At 43.1% G+C, this 22,028-nt stretch overlaps 1 protein-coding gene across 1 annotated transcript; it reads right to left on the bottom strand.

The window, feature by feature from the left end:
* Positions 1-207: 207 nt before the first annotated feature.
* Positions 208-21,790, bottom strand: LOC110535965 (angiopoietin-related protein 2). The gene is made up of 5 exons (XM_021621384.2): positions 21,243-21,790; positions 8,403-9,349; positions 2,301-2,494; positions 821-1,091; positions 208-641 (listed from the first exon to the last, which is right to left on the bottom strand). The coding sequence occupies exons 2-5, from the start codon at positions 9,310-9,312 to the stop codon at positions 442-444; spliced, it is 1,575 nt and encodes a 524-aa protein (XP_021477059.1). The 5' UTR covers positions 9,313-9,349; positions 21,243-21,790; the 3' UTR covers positions 208-441.
* Positions 21,791-22,028: the final 238 nt, after the last annotated feature.

Genomic DNA, 22,028 nt, shown 5'->3' with positions numbered 1-22,028 from the left:
CTTTTGAACGGTAGTGTATGTTTTTCCAGCAGCAGACTATGATCGATAATGTCAAAAGCTGCACTGAAGTCTAGCAAAACAGCCCCCACAATCTTTTTATTATCATTTTCTCTCAGCCAATCATCAATCATTTGTGTAAGTGCCATACATGTTGAATGCTTTTCCCTATAAGTGTGCTGAGAAGCCGTTGCTAATTTGTTTACTGTGAAAAACGCATTGTATCTGGTCAAACCCTTTTTTTTTTTTTTTTTTTTTTAACGAAGGGACTTTGAAGCGACATGATGCACCCTGCTTCTCCTTTATTGCTTCTTCAAGGCTTAGATATTTGCACTTTCTATGTCATCGTCCTCTTGATCTGGTTGTGTGAGGTTCCATTGTATCAGAGTTCAAGAGCTGTTTCAATTTAAGTTTGTGGAAAGGAAATAGTTTTGCAATGGATACTTAATGAAAGGTGTTTGGGTTCGGTCTTATCATCATAGATACTCTCTTCAGGGAGTAGGCCCCTCCTCTGAATTCAGCCCAGTAGACTCCATCTTGGTAGCGACTGCGGTAGTGTCCTCCTCTGTACCAGACTCCGTTGAGGTTAGAATGGGCACATGCATTGTACCACCAGCCTCCCTTCTGGTAGTGGGCACAGTTACCTGGGTTGATGCAAATATTAGTTAGACATCATTGTTGAATCTCAATCAAAATCTATTGTCAGCCTATGCACTAGGTTAAATGTCAGTTAATTTGGCAAATTGTCAGAACACTGAAGCTTTTATCTCACATTTCTGTTGTTATAGTGAGAGTGTATGCAACTGTATGATCTTGACATTACCTGTATACACATCATGGTCTCTGTCCAGCGTAGTAAACTGTTTGCCGTTGTGCCAGGTGAGGGAGTCTCCGGCGTTGCCATGGTAGCGGCCCACCCTGAGTTTGTAGAAGTCTGCCTCAGGCTCCAGCCTGAAGCTGGCGTACTCTGCAAACACCTTCCTACCAGACCAGTCCTCCAGAGTCACCAGCAGCTTGTAGTTCCCCTGGTTGGTCAGCCAGTAGATGTTCTCCAGGCCCAGCCAATACTCTCCATCTATGTTTCCAAAGCCTTGCTATGAGGGGAAAAGATACATACAACACAGTCAACATGATGGGCTGTCCTGTCAGCTGTAGGCAGTTGATCTGGAGTTCTGGGGGATAATTCATAGGCTCTACTCTTTTTTTTTTAAATATGTTTTATTTTTTATTTAACTACAGAGGCTCTACTCTACTCAAAGCCCTGGAGGTACTGAGAGGAACAGTCCCTCTAGAACGCCCTGATAATTAAGCTCCATATGAATCTGTCTTAGAGTGTTGTTTCTTGTCAGAAAAAGTAACATCAAATTACCCATGAACCAACTACACCATAGCCAGCCCGGTATTCAGTGGTTAGTTCTTCACTATCTTTCATTTATCAAAAACGTATTGATGGCCTGTGTAGAAGAGTGGGAGATCTGTGAGCTTGTTACAAGATGTGTGCTGGTCTGGACAGTTCTGCCTCAGCTCTGTGCCAGCCTAAGTCATAGGATATAATATGGCTTATATTACATTGTAGATGCTTTGTTTCATGGGATGATCTGGCTATTGTACACATTTACTTCCATGTGTTTTAAGGTGTATTGTAAGGTCTTGGAAAGTTCTCTGGCAAAGATTTAAACAAGACCCTTGCAAATTGTCTGCCCTCTGATGTTCACCCTTCAATTGCTTCACCCTTTTCTAGTGCTTTAGATCCTTTTACTGGCTCAGGAAAAATATTGGCAATAGTCATCCCTTAGTATTTCATGCTGTCCTCATAAATGCCTGTGTGAAGTTGTATAAATGCCTGAATTCATCAATGTCTTTTTCCTCATCATAAACCATTGCCATGACGTAAATATAAATAATTTTTATGGACCATGAATCATTTTACAGTGGGCTGTTTTTTTATTGTGGCATGTATTTCCAGTATGGCAGCCTCTCGTCTACACGTTTCTCATTAAGTCTGTTTGCGTCCTATGTGGACTAATTTCACAAAGACCCAACTCATGTTGGCGGGTGTTATGAGTGGTGTGACTGACAGGTGCAGAACCCTGTAGGTACCACAGCAGAGCAGGCAGTGCAGGGGACCATTCTCCTCAAACCTCAAGAATTACATTTCATTATTTGTACAGATCTGCATAACGTCAGACACACCAGACATGTCACCTGTTTCACTCAGCCATGACATACAGACACAAGTCTACACTGAACCTGCCTCCCTCTTTACTAAATTAGTTTGCCGTAGTGTGGAGCTGTTTACCTACCTTATAAGTCTCCCAGTTCCTGAAGAAGTTGACTGATCCGTCCTGCCTCCTCTGGATGACAGTCCAGCCACCGGGGTCATGTCTCTGGTCACACCACACCTGCATCAGTCTGTTGGCGTTCTCTGGCTTCACTAGGTACATGCCACTAGCCGTGTGGCCATCCTCCAGGGCCTGCAGGCAGTCCTTCCATGGCCCTGCATGGGACAGGACAGGAGACAGAAACCATGGTGGAGTCAATGGAGGTTGCCAAATGATATATTTTTCTATAATATGAGTCACTTGCTTCTTTAGTCTTCATATATTCATAATGAATACAACAGTATTATTGTGTGACTATCACAGCATTAGAGACAGAGGCTATGTAGCCTAATTGACCACAGCATGATCTACTGTTACAGATGCAGGATCTTCATGTGATCACCCTGTTGCAGGAATGGAAAAACTTTAAGCGTATTTGAGCTTTAAAAGGGCTTCTAAAGTTTGTAATTTCCACTTTGAAATGTCAGAGTTGACACGCAAAATGTATCAATATCTAAAAAAAAATGTCCATTAATTATAATCCACATAATAATTAACATTTCCATTTGCTGAAGGATTATTTTCCTGCTCTAGCAAAGTGGCTCAAATTAAGATCCTACATCTGTAATGCTTCTACTACCATCTTTCAGTAAGAAAAGCTCTCAGCTTAAGGCCAGCGTTGACTTTGGCTGCTGCTCTCACAAGCGAAATGGCTGCAGGCAGTGCAGCCAAGAGCAACATTGGCATATGGCTAAAGGGAGACATGATTGCTGAATGATGCAACAGTAGCAGATGGATCAGCAGGTACTCTAACAGTCCCTTGGTGATGAATGACATCATGGGCATTGGGCTTTAAGAAAATACTCTTTCATTGAAATAGAGTTAAAAAATCTAATATTTGACGTCTTCCTAAACCCATTTATGATGCAGCAACTATCATAGTAAACCTCTGAGCAAAACGGAACAAACTTTAGACAGTACTCTCTGTAGGTGCCTCTCCTTGATTTCACCCATTTAGCATGCATGTTTCCCATGTTGTTATTGTCAGTGGGTGTTTTTGACCTACCCCGGTGGAGGTAAAACCATATCCTGTACTATACTGACCCAGAGAGCTGTTGCGCTATTATGCAGATCGGAGACATTCCATCTGAACTATAGGGGTTTCAAATAGCATGTGCTCTTAGCAGTGGGCTCTAGTTTGGCCATTCTCTGGTAATCTAATCTCAGATATCAGCCATGGAAACTCTGCTGAGACAGTGGTCTCCTTCATCAAAATACTTGTGCGTTTATGTGGGTGGTGTGGCTTTGAAATGAAGCCTCTCACCAGGACACACAGCATGGCACTACATGCCACTCACAACCACACAATGTGACATACAGCTGTCTATATGCTAGATGCAAGGGCCATTTCTCACTCAGAGAAGTACACATATCTTCTGGTAGGGGTTGGAGGGTGAGGGTGGGAGTGATTAAATAAAGGTGTTTGTGTAAAGGATGTTCAGTGTAAGTAGGGGGGGATCCTTCCTTACCCTATTTCCTCCCGTTCATCTACAGTGATTGAAGTGGACATCAATAAAGAATGATAGCTTTCACTTGGATTCACCAGGTCAGTCTGTCATAGAAAGAGCAGGTGTTCTTAATGTTTTGTATACTGAGTTTATAACAGACCCAAATGCTAAGATGGATGCTCTGAAACCAAAGATTGAGCAGGATGTGTTTTATATTGCTCTGCAGTATATGATTTAACGAGGAATGAAGTTTATGTTAACTTCTGCTTGTGTTTGTCTTGGTGTTCTGGTTCATATCTGTAAAAACAGGAATTGCCGTATTGCCTGTTAGCCATTACTCTCCCCCTCAGAAGATCTCTAGTCCGCATACATGGAAACAGTCTTCTATAGGACTCCTGACTCCACTTTTTTAATTGGATGTGAAAGTGTTAACCTATTCAAGAGTTTACACTGATGTGATTCGCCAAATGACCCTGTTTAGAACACAATGGACATTTGTACAGAAACAGGAGGAAGAGAGGTATCCACACAGAGGCAGAAGCGGCTGGTCTGTATCCAGCTAGGGTAGGGAGAGAGCAATATGAGGAAAAGGCAGTATGTGAGAGAGGGGTGATGGAGAGAGAGGAAGACTAGACAGGGAGATGTCAGGCTTTCATAAAGCGACCACACTGACAGCCTGGCTGTATCAAAATATAAAGGAGGAAAACATGGAGCTAATTTTAAGCAGGACTGTCAATCACAAGGTGTCACACAGAGACATATGAACAAAGGTTCACATTGTAACCTAATAGGCTAAAACGGCTATAGTCACTTCTATAAAATATATTTTGCTAAGATGGCATGTGAGAAGTAATCCATTAGCCAGCCACCTCCTCTCCAGAAAGATCTGTGTTGTTCAGACATAAGCCAGAGGACTGCACTACTGATAAACCCTGCCACTGTGGCAGAACATTTGATTGATACAAGCCTGGGGGGCTGGAATAAATTGCAACACACATTTCCTCAGTCTTTTCAACCTCCCCCTTCCTTACTCTCTCTCTCTCCACCACAACCCTCTCTCTCTCCCTCCACCACTCTCTCTCTCTCCCTCCACCACTCCTCTCTCTCTCTCCCTCCCTTTCTGCATTGTACAGAACACTCTTTTTGTGTGGTGAGTTTGTATAAACTGTGGGGTGTGAGTTGCAGTTGGCCCTGGCAGGAAATTGCTTGCCTCCCTTCATATAAAATAATATTTTAATTGGCACATGCTTCATAAACAGCAGGTGTAGATTAACAGAGAAATGCTTACTTACAAGGCCTTCCCAACGATGCAGAATAAAAATAAAATAATATTTCAGCCAAACCCATTGCTGACAGGTGTAGAAATTGAGCACACAGCCATGCAATCTCCATAGGAAACATAGGCAGTGGAATGGCTTTACTGAAGCGCTCAGTGACTTTCAACATGGCACCCTCATAGGATGCCACCTTTCCAACAAGTCAGTTCGTCAAATTTCTGCCCTGCTAGAGCTGCCCCGGTCAACTGTAAGTGCTGTTATTTTTTTAAATATATATAAAGATATATATTTTTTTTACCTTTATTTAACTAGGCAGGTCAGTTAAGAACAAATTCTTATTTTCAATGACGGCCTAGGAACAGTGGGTGAACTGCCTTTTCAGGGGCAGAACGACAGATTTGTACCTTTGTACCTTATTGTGAAGTGGAAACGTCTAGGAGCAACAATGGCTCGGCCGCGAAGTGGTAGGCCACACAAGCAAGCTCACAGAACGGAACCGCGGAGTGTTGAAGTTATTAGAGTGTAGAAATCGTCTCTCCTCAGTTGCAAGACTCATTACCGAGTTCCAAACTGCCTCTGGAAGCAACGTCAGCGCAAAAACTGTTTGTCAGGAGCTTCATGAAATGGGTTTCCATGGCCAAGCAGCCGCATACAAGCCTAAGATCACCATGCGCAATGCCAAACGTTGGCTGGAGTGGTGTAAATCTCACCACTTTTGGACTCTGGAGCAGTGGAAATGCTGTTTTTCATGGTTTGGGCTAGGCAGCTTAGTTCCAGTGAAGTGAAATCTTAACGCTACAGCATACAATGACATTCCAGATGACTCTGTGCTTTCAACCTTGTGGCAACAGTTTGGGAAAGGCCCTTCCCTGTTTCAGCATGACAATTCCCCCGTGCACAAAGCGAGGTCCATACAGAAATGTTGGTTGAGATCGGTGTGGAAGAACTTGACTGGCCTGCACAGTGCCCTGACTTTAACCCCATCGTACACCTTGTGATAAATTGGAATGACGACTGCGAGCCAGGCCTAATCGCCCAACATCCGTGTCTGACCTCACTAATGCTCGTGGCTGAATGGAAGCAAGCCCCTGCAGCAATGTTCCAACATCTAGTGGAAAGCAGAAGAGTGGAGGCCGTTATAGCAGCAAAGAGGGGACAAATTCCATATTAATGCCCATGATTTTGGAAGGAGATGTTCGACGAGTAGGTGTCCACATACTTATGGCCATGTTTATGTACATTTAGGCAGGGGTAAAGTGACTAGGCAACAGGATAGATAATAAACAGTGGCAGCAGCATATGTCATGAGTGTAGAAGCGAATGTGTGTACGTGTTATGTGTGAGTGAGTGAGTGAGTGAGTGAGTGTGTAAGTGTTGAAGTGTCAGTGTGAGTGTGTATAGTCCAGTGTGTGCGCATACAGTCAAGAATAGTTAGTACAAAAAGGGTCAAGGCAGATTGTCCGGGTAGCTATTTTGTGAATTATTTAGCAGAGCACAGAGCAGAGTGTCTACACATCAGTCAGGAAAGCACACTGTGACACAGTGTCGAGGGAAAGAGCTTACCATGGTCAAATACTGTATAGCGTAAGCCAATGTGACCTACTACATTCAAATGACATGGTATCTAGTGGAAGTATCTGTTAACAAGAAAATACTAATCAAATCACTTTGAGATGATTGAGAGATCTCCCTAGAGTCCCATACATCCTCTGGCCAATTCCTGCTGCTAGCCTGTGGTGGGGTTTCCTCTCATAACTGGAAGACTATTCTTACCATGGTCAGGGTTAGATTGACCATGGAATGCAGTGTAAGCTTGCTTTGCCCCCTCGGCAGTGGGCTTGTAGCCCATGGTGAGTTGAGACCACACAGAGCCTGTCTCTAAACTCCCCCCTCATCTGGTGTCTGTTTCTGCTGAGACACATGTCTTTCTCTGGCTCAGCACTCCCATCCAACAGCAATAGTCACTGGCACAGGCATACGAACTAACACCTCACTGTTAACAGTTAAATACGAGCAGGATAATAAATACAGCAAGGTTTGTGAAAGGGATGAGACTTGAACAAGAGGAGAAATCACAAGAACACAATATACTGTAGCTATTAGGCATGTTTTGTTAGAAGACCACTGATTATTGTACTTCTATTATCAGCTTAAGACCATAGTTAACTCGCCACACACACTTCGTGACATTGTCTCATCCACATCTCTGTTGTATTCAGTCAACTACACAGTTCACTAAGTTGCCAAGTAATCATCCAGTAACTTAAGCTTCTAAATGTACTAAATCAATGAGGATGGTTTCAGACAGCTCCACTTTCAGTGGCCTCAATACCAGAGGGCTCCAGTCCAACCATCCATGAGCATACAAAAATATGTGTTTGAGGATGCTTTGTGGATTATCATCAGCTGACTGTAGTATCAAGCCCATTAGATGATATGAATCGCAGTGGCTTTTAAACAACATCAGCTCTGTTTTCCCCTAGAGGCCTTTTCTCAGGGAATGTTTGAGGCTTATTATTCCCATAGACAATAGTGAGAAGAATGGATAAAGAATAGATAGCTGCTGTTGTCTGGTGATTTAATGATTTTGAAAGACCAAACTAGTCTCACACACAACCCTCTGTTTCAGTCTGTCTGACATTAGTCTGATGAGGGTTCATAGAACCTGCCAGCTTCTCTTTTTCCGCTTGAATCCTCATATACAGTGAGCTCCAAATGTCATTCACTTATATGTGTATTAAGTAGTACAACCTTAAGTATTTGGTCCCGTTTTCCTAGCACGCAATGACTACATCAAGCTTGTGACTCTCCAGATTTGTTGGATGCCTTTTCTGTTTGTTTTGGTTGTGTTTCAGATTATTTTGTGCCCAATAGAAATTAATGGTATAAATAATGTATTGCTATTTTGGAGTCACTTTTATTGTAAATAAGAATATAATATATTTCTAAACACTTCTACATTCATCTGGATGCTACGATGATTACGGATAATCCTGAATGAATCGTGAATAATGATGAGTGAGAAAGTTACAGATGCACAAATATCAATATTTGTGCGTCTCACTCATCATTATTCACGATTCATTCAGGATTATCCGTAATCATAGCAGCATCCAGATGAATGTAGAAGTGTTTAGAAATATATTGTATTCTTATTTACAATAAAAGTGACTGAATGGTAAAGCTCTGCGCCCGAGCTCAATGTAAATGTAACTTCAGACCAGATCTGTATCAAGGAACATTCATTTCAATAGGTTACTATAAGCATACAGGCTGCTCAATGAAACAGAGCGACTCACCAGAGGGTTTGTTGGTGGTAGAAGGACTGCCTGTGCCACTGGGCATGGTAGGAAGGACAGGCAGCACAGACTTCTGGTCACTCTGAATCTCGTTGTTTATCTGGTTGGTGAGGCGTGGGTAGGTGGGAGGTTGGTAGGGCTTGTTGATGGGTTGTGATGGTGCGGGTGGGGGCTGAGGCCTGGGCTGGGGTACAGGGACTGGGCGAGGGAGGCTGACCGGCTGACCCTGACACTGCTCCTCCAGCAGGGCGATGAGGACCGACTGGTTGTTGGCCAGAGAGGTCAGGTGCTGGTACTTGTGCTCCAGGTCCTTGTAGCGGTTAGTGAGCTGTTGCATCTCCGAGGTCTGGTTGAGGATGCGGTTCTCCATCTGGGACAGCTCCAGGGAGTTGTCCCTCTTCCTGATGATCTCGTGAAGCAGCTGCATGTAGAGCTGGGTCACCCTGGAATTCATGTTCCTGCTCTCCTTCCTCAGCAGCTTGACCTCGTTGACAATGCCTCCGTCCACCTCCACTAGCTGCTGCAGCGTCTCGATCTGCCTCTTCTGCTTCTGCAGCTCCCCGTTCAGCAGCTCCAGCTCCTGCTTGTTGACGCGGTTCTCCAGCACTGCTTCCGGCTCCTTGCGGTTCACACAGATGGCCCCTGTCACCTTCTGCTGGGGAACGATAAAGGTGTATGAACACCCGTCAGGCTGCTGGGAGTCGGCGAGGGCCCGTCTGCTCCTCCGCCCAGAATACAGGAACTCTCTCTCCAGACCATCCTCACTGCTCTCAAACTCCTGGGATGAGGTTCTGCCCTGGCTCCTGGCCTGGGGGTTGCTCTCTTGGCGGTTCCCCTGGCCCTGGGGCTGCTGGGCTCCAGACACCATACCATACACCAGGAACAGCAGCACCACTGCAGGGAGCTCCATCAGTCTGGGAAGGGCTCTCACTCACACACACCTTAGGCTTAGGAGGCAGAGGGATATGAGAGACAGGGAGGTCATTGCTGTGGTATAAATACTGAATTATTACACAAATACTGTGACACACCAACCAGGTCAGCTATCTTGTTCAAATGATCTCTAATTGCACAGTATATTGTTTCAATAAATGGATGAATGTGTTATAAAGCCTAAACTGTTTCCTTTGTATTATTTCAACTAATTCTCATATTCACATCTTGGGTTTAGCATGTCTCCAGTGAAAGGGTTTTGTTTGGTCAGGTATTGTCACCCTGGTAATGGTGTGTTTTCCATGGGTCTTGTCTGAACAGGCTGAGAGAAATGACATGCTGATTCCAACAAGATCTGGCATTACCTATTCTATGCTTGTGATATCATTGAGTGGGTTTCACTAAACCTCCCACTATTATCAAACAGTGGAAATCTCAACTGCGAGCCAGGTTAGATTTCACCAAGGTGCCAAGCTGGTGTGCCATAATGTCTCTAAACAGGCACCAGTCTGATGGTTTAGGCTATGTTTGTGAGAGCATGGCTGGCTCTGGCTGTCTTAGATTGGGTATTATGAAACCTTTTTCCTGGCCTGCATGTTCAGTCCACCAAGGCCCCTTTTGGAGACCCATAGGGCTGGAGTCTACTCTTACATGGACAGGACATCAATGGGAGGCTTCAGAAGTCCACTGATTGGTACCAGAGGCAGCCTGTCCCTTAGGATGGCTTCTTCCTAGTCTCCATTTCACGAGAGGGCCAGGCAGACACACAGCTCAGGGAGCAGACATGCTCTGTCCTGGGACCTCCTATTCATTCCAGATTCCAGCCCAGAATCCAGGGCAGACTGGGGGTTGTTAGGGCTAAAGAAATATAGGCCACCATAAAAGGAGGCCTTTCCCAATAAGGATGCTGTGACTTTGTATTATATAAGGTATACTGTATGTAACTATCAGTGGTGGTAAAAGTAAAGATACTTTAATAGAAAATGACTCAATTAAAAGTGAAAGTCACCCAGTAAAATACTACTTGAGTAAAAGTCTACAAATATTTGATTTTAAATATACTTACTGTAAATTTCAAAAGTAAATGTAGTTGCTAAAATATACTTAAGTATCAAAAGTAAAAGTATGAATTATTTAAAATTCCTCACATCACAATTATTATTTAATATTTTGAATTTACGGATAGCCAGGGTCACACTCCAACTCTCTGACATAATTTACAAACAAATTATTTGTGTTTAGTGAGTCCACCAGATCAGAAGCAGTAGGGATGACCAGGGATGTTCTCTTGATAAGTGTGCGAATTGGACCATGTTCTGTCCTGCTAAGCATTCAAAATGTAACGAGTACTTTTTGATTTCAGGGAAAATGGAGTAAAAAGTACATAATTTTCTATAGGAATGTAGTGAAGTAAAAGTATAAGTTGTCAAAAATATAAATAGTAAAGTACAGATACCCCAAAAGTAGTACTTTAAAGTATTCTTACTTAAGTACTTTACACCACTGGTAACTGTGTTACAAAAGGAAAAGCAGAATCTTAAAATGTATGTTTGAGTATGAAAAACACAGCCAGACACCATAAAATGTGACTTTTTCTCAGTGTGAATTGAAAATATTTAGTCACCTCTACTTATCAGTAAAGTAATCTGCTTGAGGTTGTGAACTGTAATTCAGTGGGTGAGATTCAGGTGTGTTAAATGGAAGCTGTTGGAGTGTTAATAGTCTAACCCTTTTGACCCATGCTATGTTATTTATTTTAGCTAGTAAAGTACTGATCTCTCTAGTTGCTAAGTCTGTTTTAATCAAATCAAACTTTATTTGTCACATGCGCCGAATACAACAGGTTACCATGAAATGCTTACTTACAAGCCCTTAACCAATAATGCAGTTCAAGAATTAGAGTTAAGAAAATATTTACTAAATAAACTCAAGTAAAAAAATATAAAAAGTGACACAATAAAATAACAATACCGAGGCTATATACAGGGGGTACCGGTACCGAGTCAATGTGAGGGCTTACAGGTTAGTCGAAGTAATTTGTACATGTACAATTTAAGTCGGACGTTTACATACACTTAGGTTGGAGTCATTAAAACTCGTTTTTCAACCATTCCACAAATATCTTGTTAACAAACTATAGTTTTGACAAGTCGGTTAGGACATCTACTTTGTGCAAGACACAAATCATTTTTCCAACAATTGTTTACAGACAGATTATTTCACTTATAATTCACTGTATCACAATTTCAGTGGGTCAGAAGTTTACAGTTTAAACAGCTTGGAAAATTCCAGAAAATTATGTCATGGCTTTAGAAGCTTCTGATAGGCTAATTGACATCATTTGAGTCAATTGGAGGTGTACCTGTGGATGTATTTAAAGGTCTACCTTCAAACTCAGTGCCTCTTTGCTTGACATCATGGGAAAATCAAAGGAAAACAGCCAAGACCTCAGAAAAAAAATGGTGGACCTCCACAAGTCTGGTTCCAAATGTCTGAGGTAACACATTCATCTGTACAAACAATAGTACGCAAGAATAAACACCGCTCAGCAAGGAAGAAGCCACTGCTCCAAAATCGTCATAAAAAAGCCAGACTATGGTTTGCAACTGCACATCCCCCAAAGATCGTACTTTTTGGAGAAATGTCCTTTGCTCTGATGAAACAAAAATAGAACTGTTTGGCCATAATGACCATCGTTATGTTCGGAGGAAAAAGTGGGAGGCTTGCAAGCCGAAGAACACCATCCCAAACGTGAAGCATGGGAGTGGCAGCATCATGTTGTGGGGGTGCTTTGCTGCAGGAGGGACTGGTGCACTTCAGGGAGAGAAAATATGTGGTTATATTGAAGCAACATCTCAAGACATCAGCCAGGAAGTTAAAGCTTGCTCGCAAATGGGTCTTCCAAATGGACAACGACCCCAAGTATACTTCCAAAGTTGTGGCAAAATGGCTTAAGGACAACAAAGACAAGGTATTGGAGTGGCCATCACAAAGTTCTGACCTCAATCCCATAGAACATTTGTGGGCAGAACTGAAACAGCGTGCGCGAGCAAGGAGGCCTAGAAACCTGACTCACTTACATCAGCTCTGTCAGGAGGAATGGGCCAAAATTCACCCAACTTATTGTGCTTGTGGAAGGCTACCCGAAACGTTTGACCCAAGTTAAACAATTTAAAGGCAAAGCTATGCGTGTATGTAAATCTCTGACCCACTGGGATTGTGATGAAAGAAATAAAAGCTGAAATAAATCATTCTCTCAACTATTGTTAAAGTGGTGAATAAATAATGTGGTGATCCTAACTGACCTAAAACAGGGAAGTTTTACCAGAATGTCAAGAATTGTGAAAAACTGAGTTTAAATGTATTTGGCTAAGGTGTAAGTAAACTTCCGACTTCAACTGTAGGTAGTAGGGCTGGGCAATATGACAATAGAAAAACATACATTGTTTCATATTATGCTCTATTTTTTATTTTGTCGTGTCGCAAATCATACTCTTTACGGCAATATTTTTTGTCAATTGGATGAAGCTTCGCTTTCTTCCACACGTGCAACACAAACAAACATGGAAGAGAGTGAACATGACACTGAGCTCATACCTAAAAAGGGGACAACTTCGGTTGCATGGACATGGTTTGGGTATGAAAAGTCTGACACGGACCAGAAAACCGTCCTCTGCAAAATACGCCGCAGGACGGTCCTGACAACAGGCTCAAACACCACTAACCTCTTTTACCACCTACGCAAGAATCATGTAAAACATTACAGAGAGAGTCTGCAGATGAGACCCAAAAAAGTACCGTCGAGGGCTCAAAACAAACCCCCGACTCAGACATGGCAAGAGGCTTTTGGAAGGAGATAACAGTTGCCGTTACAACTTACATCTGCAAAGACATGGCCCCAATATACACTGTTGAGAAACGGGGGTTTCGTGAGTTGGTGCTAACACTCGACCCAAGGTACTAAATGCAAATTGATATGTGACACGTACTAATGCCAAAATAACATGCAAAACAGGCCTATATTTATTTTGTTGCAGCTATACTTGAAGTGTTTTGTCAAGTTCTGACCTTAGTTCCTTTGTCTTTTGTTTTAGTATGGTCAGGGCGTGAGTTGGGGTGGGCAGTCTATGTTCTTTTTTCTATAATTTGGGATTTCTGTGTTTGGCCTGGTATGGTTCACAATCAGAGGCAACTGTCAATCGTTGTCCCTGATTGAGAACCATACTTAGGTAGCCTGGTTTCACCTTTGAGTTGTGGGTGATTATTTTCTGTTCTGTGTTTTGCTTCACCGTTCAGGACTGTTCGTTTTGTCATTTTATTGTTTTTGTTCAGTGTTCAGTTATCGAATAAATCTAACATGGACACTTACCATGCTGCGCATTGGTCCTCCTCTTCTTTCTATTTACCTTTTTAGATTTTATACATTCATATTTTATATTTTGTTACATGCTTAATTGAAAATTTGCACAAGTTCTAAATAAAATAAATAATCAAATATGAGTAAGTACCTTTTTATTTGTTGAGTATAATTCAAAATGTAATAAGAAATAGGCATTTTACATAAACTATTTCATTGAATTTACAGAAAATGTGCTATATCTCGCGATATGTATCGTTATCGGGATATGAAATTTTGGCCATATCGCCCAGCTCTAGTAGGTAGGGGTAAAGTGACTATGCATAGATAATAAACAGTGAGTAGAAGCAGTGGGGGGTCAATGTACATAGTCTGGGTGACCATGTAATTAATTGTTCATCAGTCTTATGGCTTGGGGGTAGAAGCTGTTAAGGAGCCTTTTGGACCTAGACTTAGCGCTCCGGTACCACCGTGCGGTAGCAGAGAGAACAGTCTATGACTTGGGTGACTGGAGTCTGTGACAATCTTTTGGATCTTCCTCTGACACGCCTCATAAATAGGTCCTGAATGGCAGGAAGCTTGGCCCCAGTGATGTACAGGGCCATATGCACTACCCTCTGTAGTACCTTATGTTCGGATGCCGAGCAGTTGCCATAACAGGTGGTGATGCTCTCGATGGTGCAGCTGTATAACTTTTTGAGGATCTGGGGACCCATGCCAAATCTTTTCAGTCTCCTGAGGGGGAAAAGGAGTTGTTGTGCCCTCTTCACGACTCTCTTGTTGTGTTTGGACCATGATAGTTTGTTGGTGATGTGGACATCAAGGGCCATGATAGTTTGTCGGTGATGTGGACACCAAGGAACTTGAAACTCATTGACCTGCTCCATTACAGCCCGTCGCTGGGGGCATATTCGGCCCTTCGTTTCCTGTAGTCCATGATCATCTCCTTTGTCTTGCTCACGTTGAGGGAGAGGTTGTTGTCCTGGCACCACACTGCCAGATCTCTGACCTCCTCACTATAGGCAGTCTCATAGTGGTTGGTGATCTGGCCTACCACTGTTGTGTTGTCAGCAAACTTAGTGATGGTGTTGAAGTCGTGCTTGCCCACTCAGTTGTGGCGGAACAGGGAGTACATTTGGGGACTGAGCAAGCATCCCTGAGGGGCCCCCATGTTGAGGATCAGTGTGGCATATGTTGTTGCCTACCCTTACCACCTGGGGCGGGAAGTCAGGAAGACCAGGATCCAGTTGCAGAGGGAGGTGGTTAGTCCCAGGGTCCTTAGCTTAGTGTTGAGCTTCTGGCTCGTGGCCTTATGAATGTTGACCTGTTTAAAGGTCTTGCTCACATCGACTATGGAGAGGTGATCACACAATCGTCCGGAAGAGCTGGTGCTCTCATGCATGTTTCTGTGTTGCTAGCTTCGAAACGAGCACAAAAGGCATTTAGCCCATCTGGTAGGCTTGCGTCACTAGGCAGTTCACGGCTGGGTTTCCCTTTGTAGTCGGTAAAAGTTTGCAAACCCTGCCACAGCCGACGAGCATCAGAGCTGGTGTAGTAGGATTCAATCTTAGTCCTGTTTTGATACTTTGCCTGTTTGATGGTTCGTCTGAGGGATTTCTTATAATCATCCGGATTAGTGTCCCACTTCTTGAAAGCAGCAGCTCTAGCCTTTAACTCGATGCAGATATTGCTTGTAATCCCTGGCTTTTCGTTGGGATATGTACTGTACTGGTCACTGTGGGGACTACGTCGTCGATGCACTTATTAAACATATTCCGGTCTGTGCTAGCAAAACAGTCCTGTAGCATAGCATCCGCTGCATCTGACCACTTCCGTATTGAGCGAGTCAGTGGTACTTCCTGCTTCAGTTTTTGCTTGTAAGCAGGAATCGGGAGGATATAATTATGGTCAGATTTGCCAAATGGAGGGTTAGGGAGAGTTTTATATGTGTCTCTGTGTGTGGAGTAAAGGTGGTCTAGAGTTTTTTTTCTCTGGTTGCACATGTTACATGCTGGTAGAAATGAGGTAAAACTGATTTAAGTTTGCCTGCATTAAAGTCTCTGGCCACTAGGAGCGCCGCTTCTGGATGAGCATTTTCATGTTTTCTTATGGCCTCATGCAGATCATTGAGTGCGGTCTTAGTGCCAGCATCAGTTTGTGGTGGTAAATAGATGGCTACGAAAAATATAGATGAAAACTCTCTTGGTAGATACTATGGTCTACAGTTTATCATGAGGTACTCTACCTCAGGCGAGCAATACCTCGAGACCTCCTTAATATTAGACCTCTCGCACCAGCTGTTATTGTCAAATAGATACACACCCCCACCCTTCGTCCTACCAGAAGTAGCTGTTCTGTCCTGCCGATGCACGGATAACCCAGTCAACTGAATATTATCCATGTCGTCGTTCGGCCACGACTCGATGAAACATAAGATATTACAGTTTTTAAATGTTGGTATTTTATTAGGATCCCCATTAGCTGTTGCAAAAGTAGCAGCTACTCTTCCTGGGGTCCACACAAAACATGAAACATAATACAGAATAACATGATACAGAACAAGAACAGCACAGAACTACATACATTTTTTTAAAGGCACAGATAGCCTACATATCAATGCATACACACAAACTATCTAGGTCAAATAGGGGAGAGGCGTTGTGCCGCGAGGTGTTGCTTTATCTGTTTTTTGAAACCAGGTTTGCTGTTTATTTGAGAAATATGAAATGGAAGGAAGTTCCATGCAATCAGGGCTCTATATAATACTGTATGTTTTCTTGAATTTGTTCTGGATTTGGAGACTATGAAAAGACTCCTGGTGGCATGTGTATTGGGATAAGTGTGTGTGTCAGAGCTGTGTGTAAGTTGACTATGCAAAATTTCCCATTGGTAGGATAGTGTTGAGCGGATTTCATCCAGTTTATTTTCCAGTGATTGCATGTTGGCAAATAGAACGGATGGTAGAGGTGGGTTACCCACTCGCCAACGAATTCTCACAAAGCAACCCGATCTCCGCCCCCTATATTTCCGTCTTTTCTTCACGAGAATGACACCGATTTGGGACTGGTCTTTGAGAAGCAGTACATCCTTCACGTCTGACTATATTAAGAAACAATCTACATCCAGTTCGAGGTGAGTAATCGCTGTTCTGATGTCCAGAAGCTATTTTTGGTCATAAGAGACAGTAGCAGCAACATTATGTACAAAATAAGTTACAAACAATGCAGAAAAAAATACACAAAATAGCACAGTTGGTTAGGAGCCCGTACAATGGCAGCCATCCCCTCCGGCGCCATTATCTCACTTGATGTCAGGTGAGTGTGTTTAGCTAGCTGTCCTGACTCTGGCTCTCTTGGGTGACTGCCACTGTTAAGAGGAGCGGTTTCACACTGTGTATGGAAAGTTTGACACAGAGCAGCTGATGCTATTCCTGCGCCTGTTTTAAGATATTGATCAGATTGCATCAGGCCTGAACCGTTTACCAAGAGACAGGTCATGCGGCTCAATCACAAGATTAAGCACACATCCTTGTCTTTACTGTATATTATTTCCTATATGTATTTAGAATATTGGAATTTCAATCTAAACTTAACCTGGAAAGAATGTTGCTCTGGACAGAGGATGCATTTAAGTAGTGTGATTAGTGTACAACAACTAACTTTTAAGATGCAACGCTTAGATTATCACAGGAGTTCATGAAAAAGAGACACTTTGACTGTTTGTTCCAGATTTCAAAGGGCCTTTTTATTAGAAAAATAGCCGAGCAGCAGTTGAAGGGGCTGTGGTGCTTTTGGAAGCGGAGGGGATGACACTGAGTGCAAAGGAGAATGTGACCGCAGTTTAAGGGTAACAAGGGCCTGCACCCCTGGGGTTCCTTAATTGAAAGCTGCTGCAGATTGGATTACAGAGGAGCCCTGTGCAACACCTCCCCAGAGTCAGGACAAGCCTTTCTGATCTCATACCTCTAGAGTGGGAGGCTTGGTGCAGGGCAGGCACATGGCTGCTGGCCTGATTCTGTTGACTCTATTTAGTATTAGAGTAACTACATTACCTGCTCAGTAGTTACTGCTAGAGGTCTGACCCAAAGGAGAACCACGTGCAAGATGTCCAGACAGCCTTCAGAATCAGAGGGGAGAATACTTTTGTTTTTGCCTTGCTATTCTGGGCATGGGGCCAGCCCATTAGGTTGAATAGACGGAGAGCAACTGTCCAAGATCAAGACCCTTGGAGATCTCTGGCTGGTATGAAGAAAATTAGTGTCGAAGATACTGTATGAAAGCGATAAAGACATGGAGTGGGAGAGACAAACATATACTAACTTAAAACTGTTTGAGCTGTAAATGTTCTAACACATTTAAAGCTCTCTATCGTCGCTGTCCGATTTGGCAATTTTTCATTTGTTACATTTATTGAAAGCAGTAACTCTCCTCAATATACTCTAAACATTTCATGACTCTAGGACCAAGAACATTTATTCAAAATAGCTGTGTTCTAAATGTTCTTAATAGAAAAATATGCACTTTTTTCTACTTTCCTGAAAAGTTTGTTTTGGAGGTTTTCATCAGACATCAACGATATATGTTGTTCTCATGAATATAAAAGTCTATTTTTGCCTACCAGTAAAAGTTCAAAAGAAGCCATGGTTAGGTTTTGCTTTACTGTGAAACACTCCTCTGATACAGTATGTGGGTCTCTTTCATGGAGTTAATCACTAATCAAGCCATATGACATCATCACAGCCAATGCTGATTGACAAAGAAAAGATGGTAAATGTTGGATTTAGCTACATTATCTAAACACAGGCTATAAGTCCTTATTAAGAACATCTGCTGAGCTCTTTGTGGGATGTAAAACAGAAAATAAAATGAATTCCTCAGGGTGAAACAGAGGACAACAACACTTGATAATGACCAATCAGGTCTAATACAACAGTCACGGTCTCCACTCTGTTAATGGCCTGGGACTACTGTGGTACTGATGTGGCTTCCCTCTCTGAAACATGAGCTGTCTGTTTGAGGGAAGTTATGCGCCAGCCACTTCATGACTGCAGAGGAGCCCCACAATACCATGCGGTTAGCCAGGAGTCTCCCAGCCACCTCAAAGCTGGAGGAAAATGTCTGAGCTTGTAGTGAGGGAGTGTGTGTATGCAGATAACACCACATGCCAGACTCAGGCTCCCAGGGACCAGAGAGATTCCCATCTGCCCAAGAATATCACCCTGTTATTAACCCCTGAGGCAACAACAGCAGGCCCCATGCTCTCTCCTCCTTCATAGTTATACACAGACAGCAGACTGACTGGCCTTATTATTGTCGTGACATCATTTCTGTTTAAATGAGCAGCCATTGACTGCATGGCCACGAGCAATGTGTATGATTTACTGGTGTTGAGTAGCTTTATATACTGTCGGGCACAGAGGACACCACGGAGGACACCACGGAGGACACCAGAGAGGACACCTCAGAGGACACTGAACACCTGTGTCAACACTCAGTGGATATGTGTTTAAGAGGACAGTGATACTGTAGACAAATAACTACAGTAGCTTTATGGATGATAGTGTCCTTGAGGTAAACAGTGTTCCTAAGTAGAGCTGTCTTGCTCAGTAGCATGTCTGACAAATTCACAGGTCGGTAGTGACTTTATCTAATAGTGTGACAGGTAGTGCTTTGTGTGGTTCAGTGTGGCTGTGAGCAGCAGCATGCTCCAGTGTTTTTGTTCATGCTCTGCACATAGTAATTAGTAGGTGAGCAGAGCGGCCCAGCGGGCCCGGCTGATGTCCCTCGCCCCAGCCCCTCTCATTTCAGAGTGAGTGTGGCATTCCTCACATTCTTAGCCACTTCATTAGAGTGAGCTGCCACAGACACTACCTACAGACACACTGTTATCCGCGGAGAAAGAAAGAGAAAGAGACCCCTCCTCTCTGCCCCAACTCTGCTGTACCTATACGTCAGCTCTGCCTCCTGCCCTACAACACCGCAGCAAGTCATACAAACACCAGAAGCTCTGTTATCTCAACTACAACCCCCACTAATACAAGTACACTTCAATCTTAACAGTTTATTACTAGTCACAATATATAAATTCAACACCTCCAACACTACAGCACTGGAGCACTGTGCAAAATGAGGCACCCGTACATGCTCAAATTCGGAACAATTATAGTGAGCCATAACTGTGCTGGTTGTATGACATGCAATATGTTTTGGATCAGAATCAAGTTAACTTTGTACATGGTAATCTGGGTTATTACTTTATCTATGGTGACCACATTATTTCCTCAAGCATGTAATCCTGGTTAGCCCATAACATAACACTGTAGACATAATTCAACTCAGCCCCAGACTCAGCCTAAACTATCTGCTCGGTCTGATTGTGTTGAGTCTGAATCTGCCGCCATTGTTATGGCTTTCCATGGCACAGAATAGTTCTGATGATAATTTACCACATTTAGTAGGGTTGCTTTATTTGACTCTTTCTGGTTTGTGTGTTGTTGTGTGGTGTGGTTTTGGCTGTCACATTTCCTCTGATGGTGTCAGGCAGGGGGTTTCAGGAACCGTTTCAAAACGTTTCTAAATGCACCCTCAAAGCCCTCTTATCCAAGCACAGCCCTGGCAGCAGAGACAAAGCAGAGATTCAACAGAACAGCTCTCTTCTTCCCTGTCCACTTCAGCATGGGGGGACATCCTGACGCAGGGGAAGGCTGTACCCAGTACTCTATGGATCATTTTAATAAAATATATCTATCTATATCCATTAATGTACAAATGACAGCAAACTCATTTAGACTCAAATTAAACTGTGCACGCTTCTTGGGTTGTAATTTGAAATTTTGTGATGTGAAATATTTCATTTTTATGAATAATCAAACATCCTCAAACAAACAACTTCTGCTGGTGTGAACCATATCAGGAAATGAGGGCATAGTTTTTTGTGGCTCTGCTTACAATCATGAATGCCCCATAGATGTTCCTATTAAAAAGCCCAGGCTCCTGCTATTGGCACTATTCACTAGCAGCCTATCTTTGTTGTTCGAGTACACCTTTGGAATCCTCTGGGATGACAAGCTGAGTGTTTATCAGTAGTTTACAAGCCCTTGCCCTGGAAAACCCACGACTTTAGTCTCTCTGCTGTGTGTTGACCCCTATCTTCTGAGTCTATATCAGATCCAGCTGCTTCGTTAATCCAGACAGGGGAATTAACCCCGGACAACAGACCTCCTTGTAGCTTCATATAGATAGCACCCAGGTGCTAAGCTTCAAACTGGTCAGCAGGAATCTCTGGCTAACTCAACACAGAGTGGCCAAAGCCTGTCTGACACTGTGCAGCTCAGTGGTCAATTTCAAACAAAGTTACTAAATGATCGACTGATAATCAACAGATTAGACAAGTGAGCTAATTCTATCAGTGAAAAGTTCATCTTGAGGCTCTACTTAGGAGCAACACTAGCAACACTTACAGAAGTATGAGCAAGCCATGCTAGATTACTGTATATAGACATTCAATACAGAAAAAGATGCAGTGAAAGTGAAAGGCCACTGAATCCTTACCAGATAATTGTCAACTCTAGCTTGTTATTCCTTCAGTTCCCTTGCCGTTCTGGCAACACTGATTGAAGTGTCCCCTTGAAGAAAGTCATCATTGGTCTGTGTGAAAGCTGTTTGGGGCTGTCCTCTCTCTAGATCACTTGTTCTTTGTCACCTGCATCCGTCCTGTCACTTAAAAGTGGACTGTGGTTTGAAGCCTGTTATTAAAACACCTTCATTATAGAATCAGGAGCTGCACTTGTCGGGAAGATGTCCTTTGTACTGAAGGCATTGAGCAAAGATGAAAAAATCCACTTGAAAAAACTAAATACATTAAATCCACATTTGTTTTTAGATGTAATGTGTAGATTCCTCACAGGCAGTGAGAAAGCAGGAGACAGTGAGAGGTCACTGTGCTCTCTGTAGCCCGGTAGGAGAAGAATGTCACTTTCTGAGTGCTGAGTCCATCACTTCTGCCTCACAGCTCTCAGACGCAGTCTTTTTCTCCTGCCCTCCTTACCTCCCCTCTCCTTTCTCTCCCTCTCTCTCTCAGTGCATTTACATGATGAAAAATGCTCTGGCACAACGTTTCAGTAAGCTGACAAATTGAGCACAAGCCCTCCCCTGTCTCCTCCCCTTGGCACAAAGACATCCACAAGCATGAGATACAAGCTCTGACTACACATACACCACATACCCCTCTCTCATTCACACACGCACACACACGCGCACACACACACAGACACACAGTTTCCCAGCCCTCTCTCACCCTCTCAGTCCACCACCACTATTGGCTGTTGGTTGTAACAG

This window comes from Oncorhynchus mykiss, chromosome 11 (genome assembly GCF_013265735.2).
Source record: "Oncorhynchus mykiss isolate Arlee chromosome 11, USDA_OmykA_1.1, whole genome shotgun sequence".
Lineage (NCBI taxonomy): Eukaryota > Metazoa > Chordata > Actinopteri > Salmoniformes > Salmonidae > Oncorhynchus > Oncorhynchus mykiss.
The sequence above is the reverse complement of the archived record's forward strand: the minus strand, read 5'-3'. Positions and strand labels throughout refer to the sequence as shown.

What these genes read in the sequence shown, in the direction of transcription:
- LOC110535965 (XM_021621384.2), bottom strand. Translation starts at nt 9,312, where the DNA reads ATGGAGCTCCCTGCAGTGGTGCTGCTGTTCCTGGTGTATGGTATGGTG. An exon ending in TACCACCAACAAACCCTCTG is followed by an intron (nt 2,495 to 8,402) that starts GTGAGTCGCTCT and finishes TGTCCCATGCAG; the next exon opens with GGCCATGGAAGGACTGCCTG. An exon ending in AGACCATGATGTGTATACAG is followed by an intron (nt 642 to 820) that starts GTAATGTCAAGA and finishes GCATCAACCCAG; the next exon opens with GTAACTGTGCCCACTACCAG.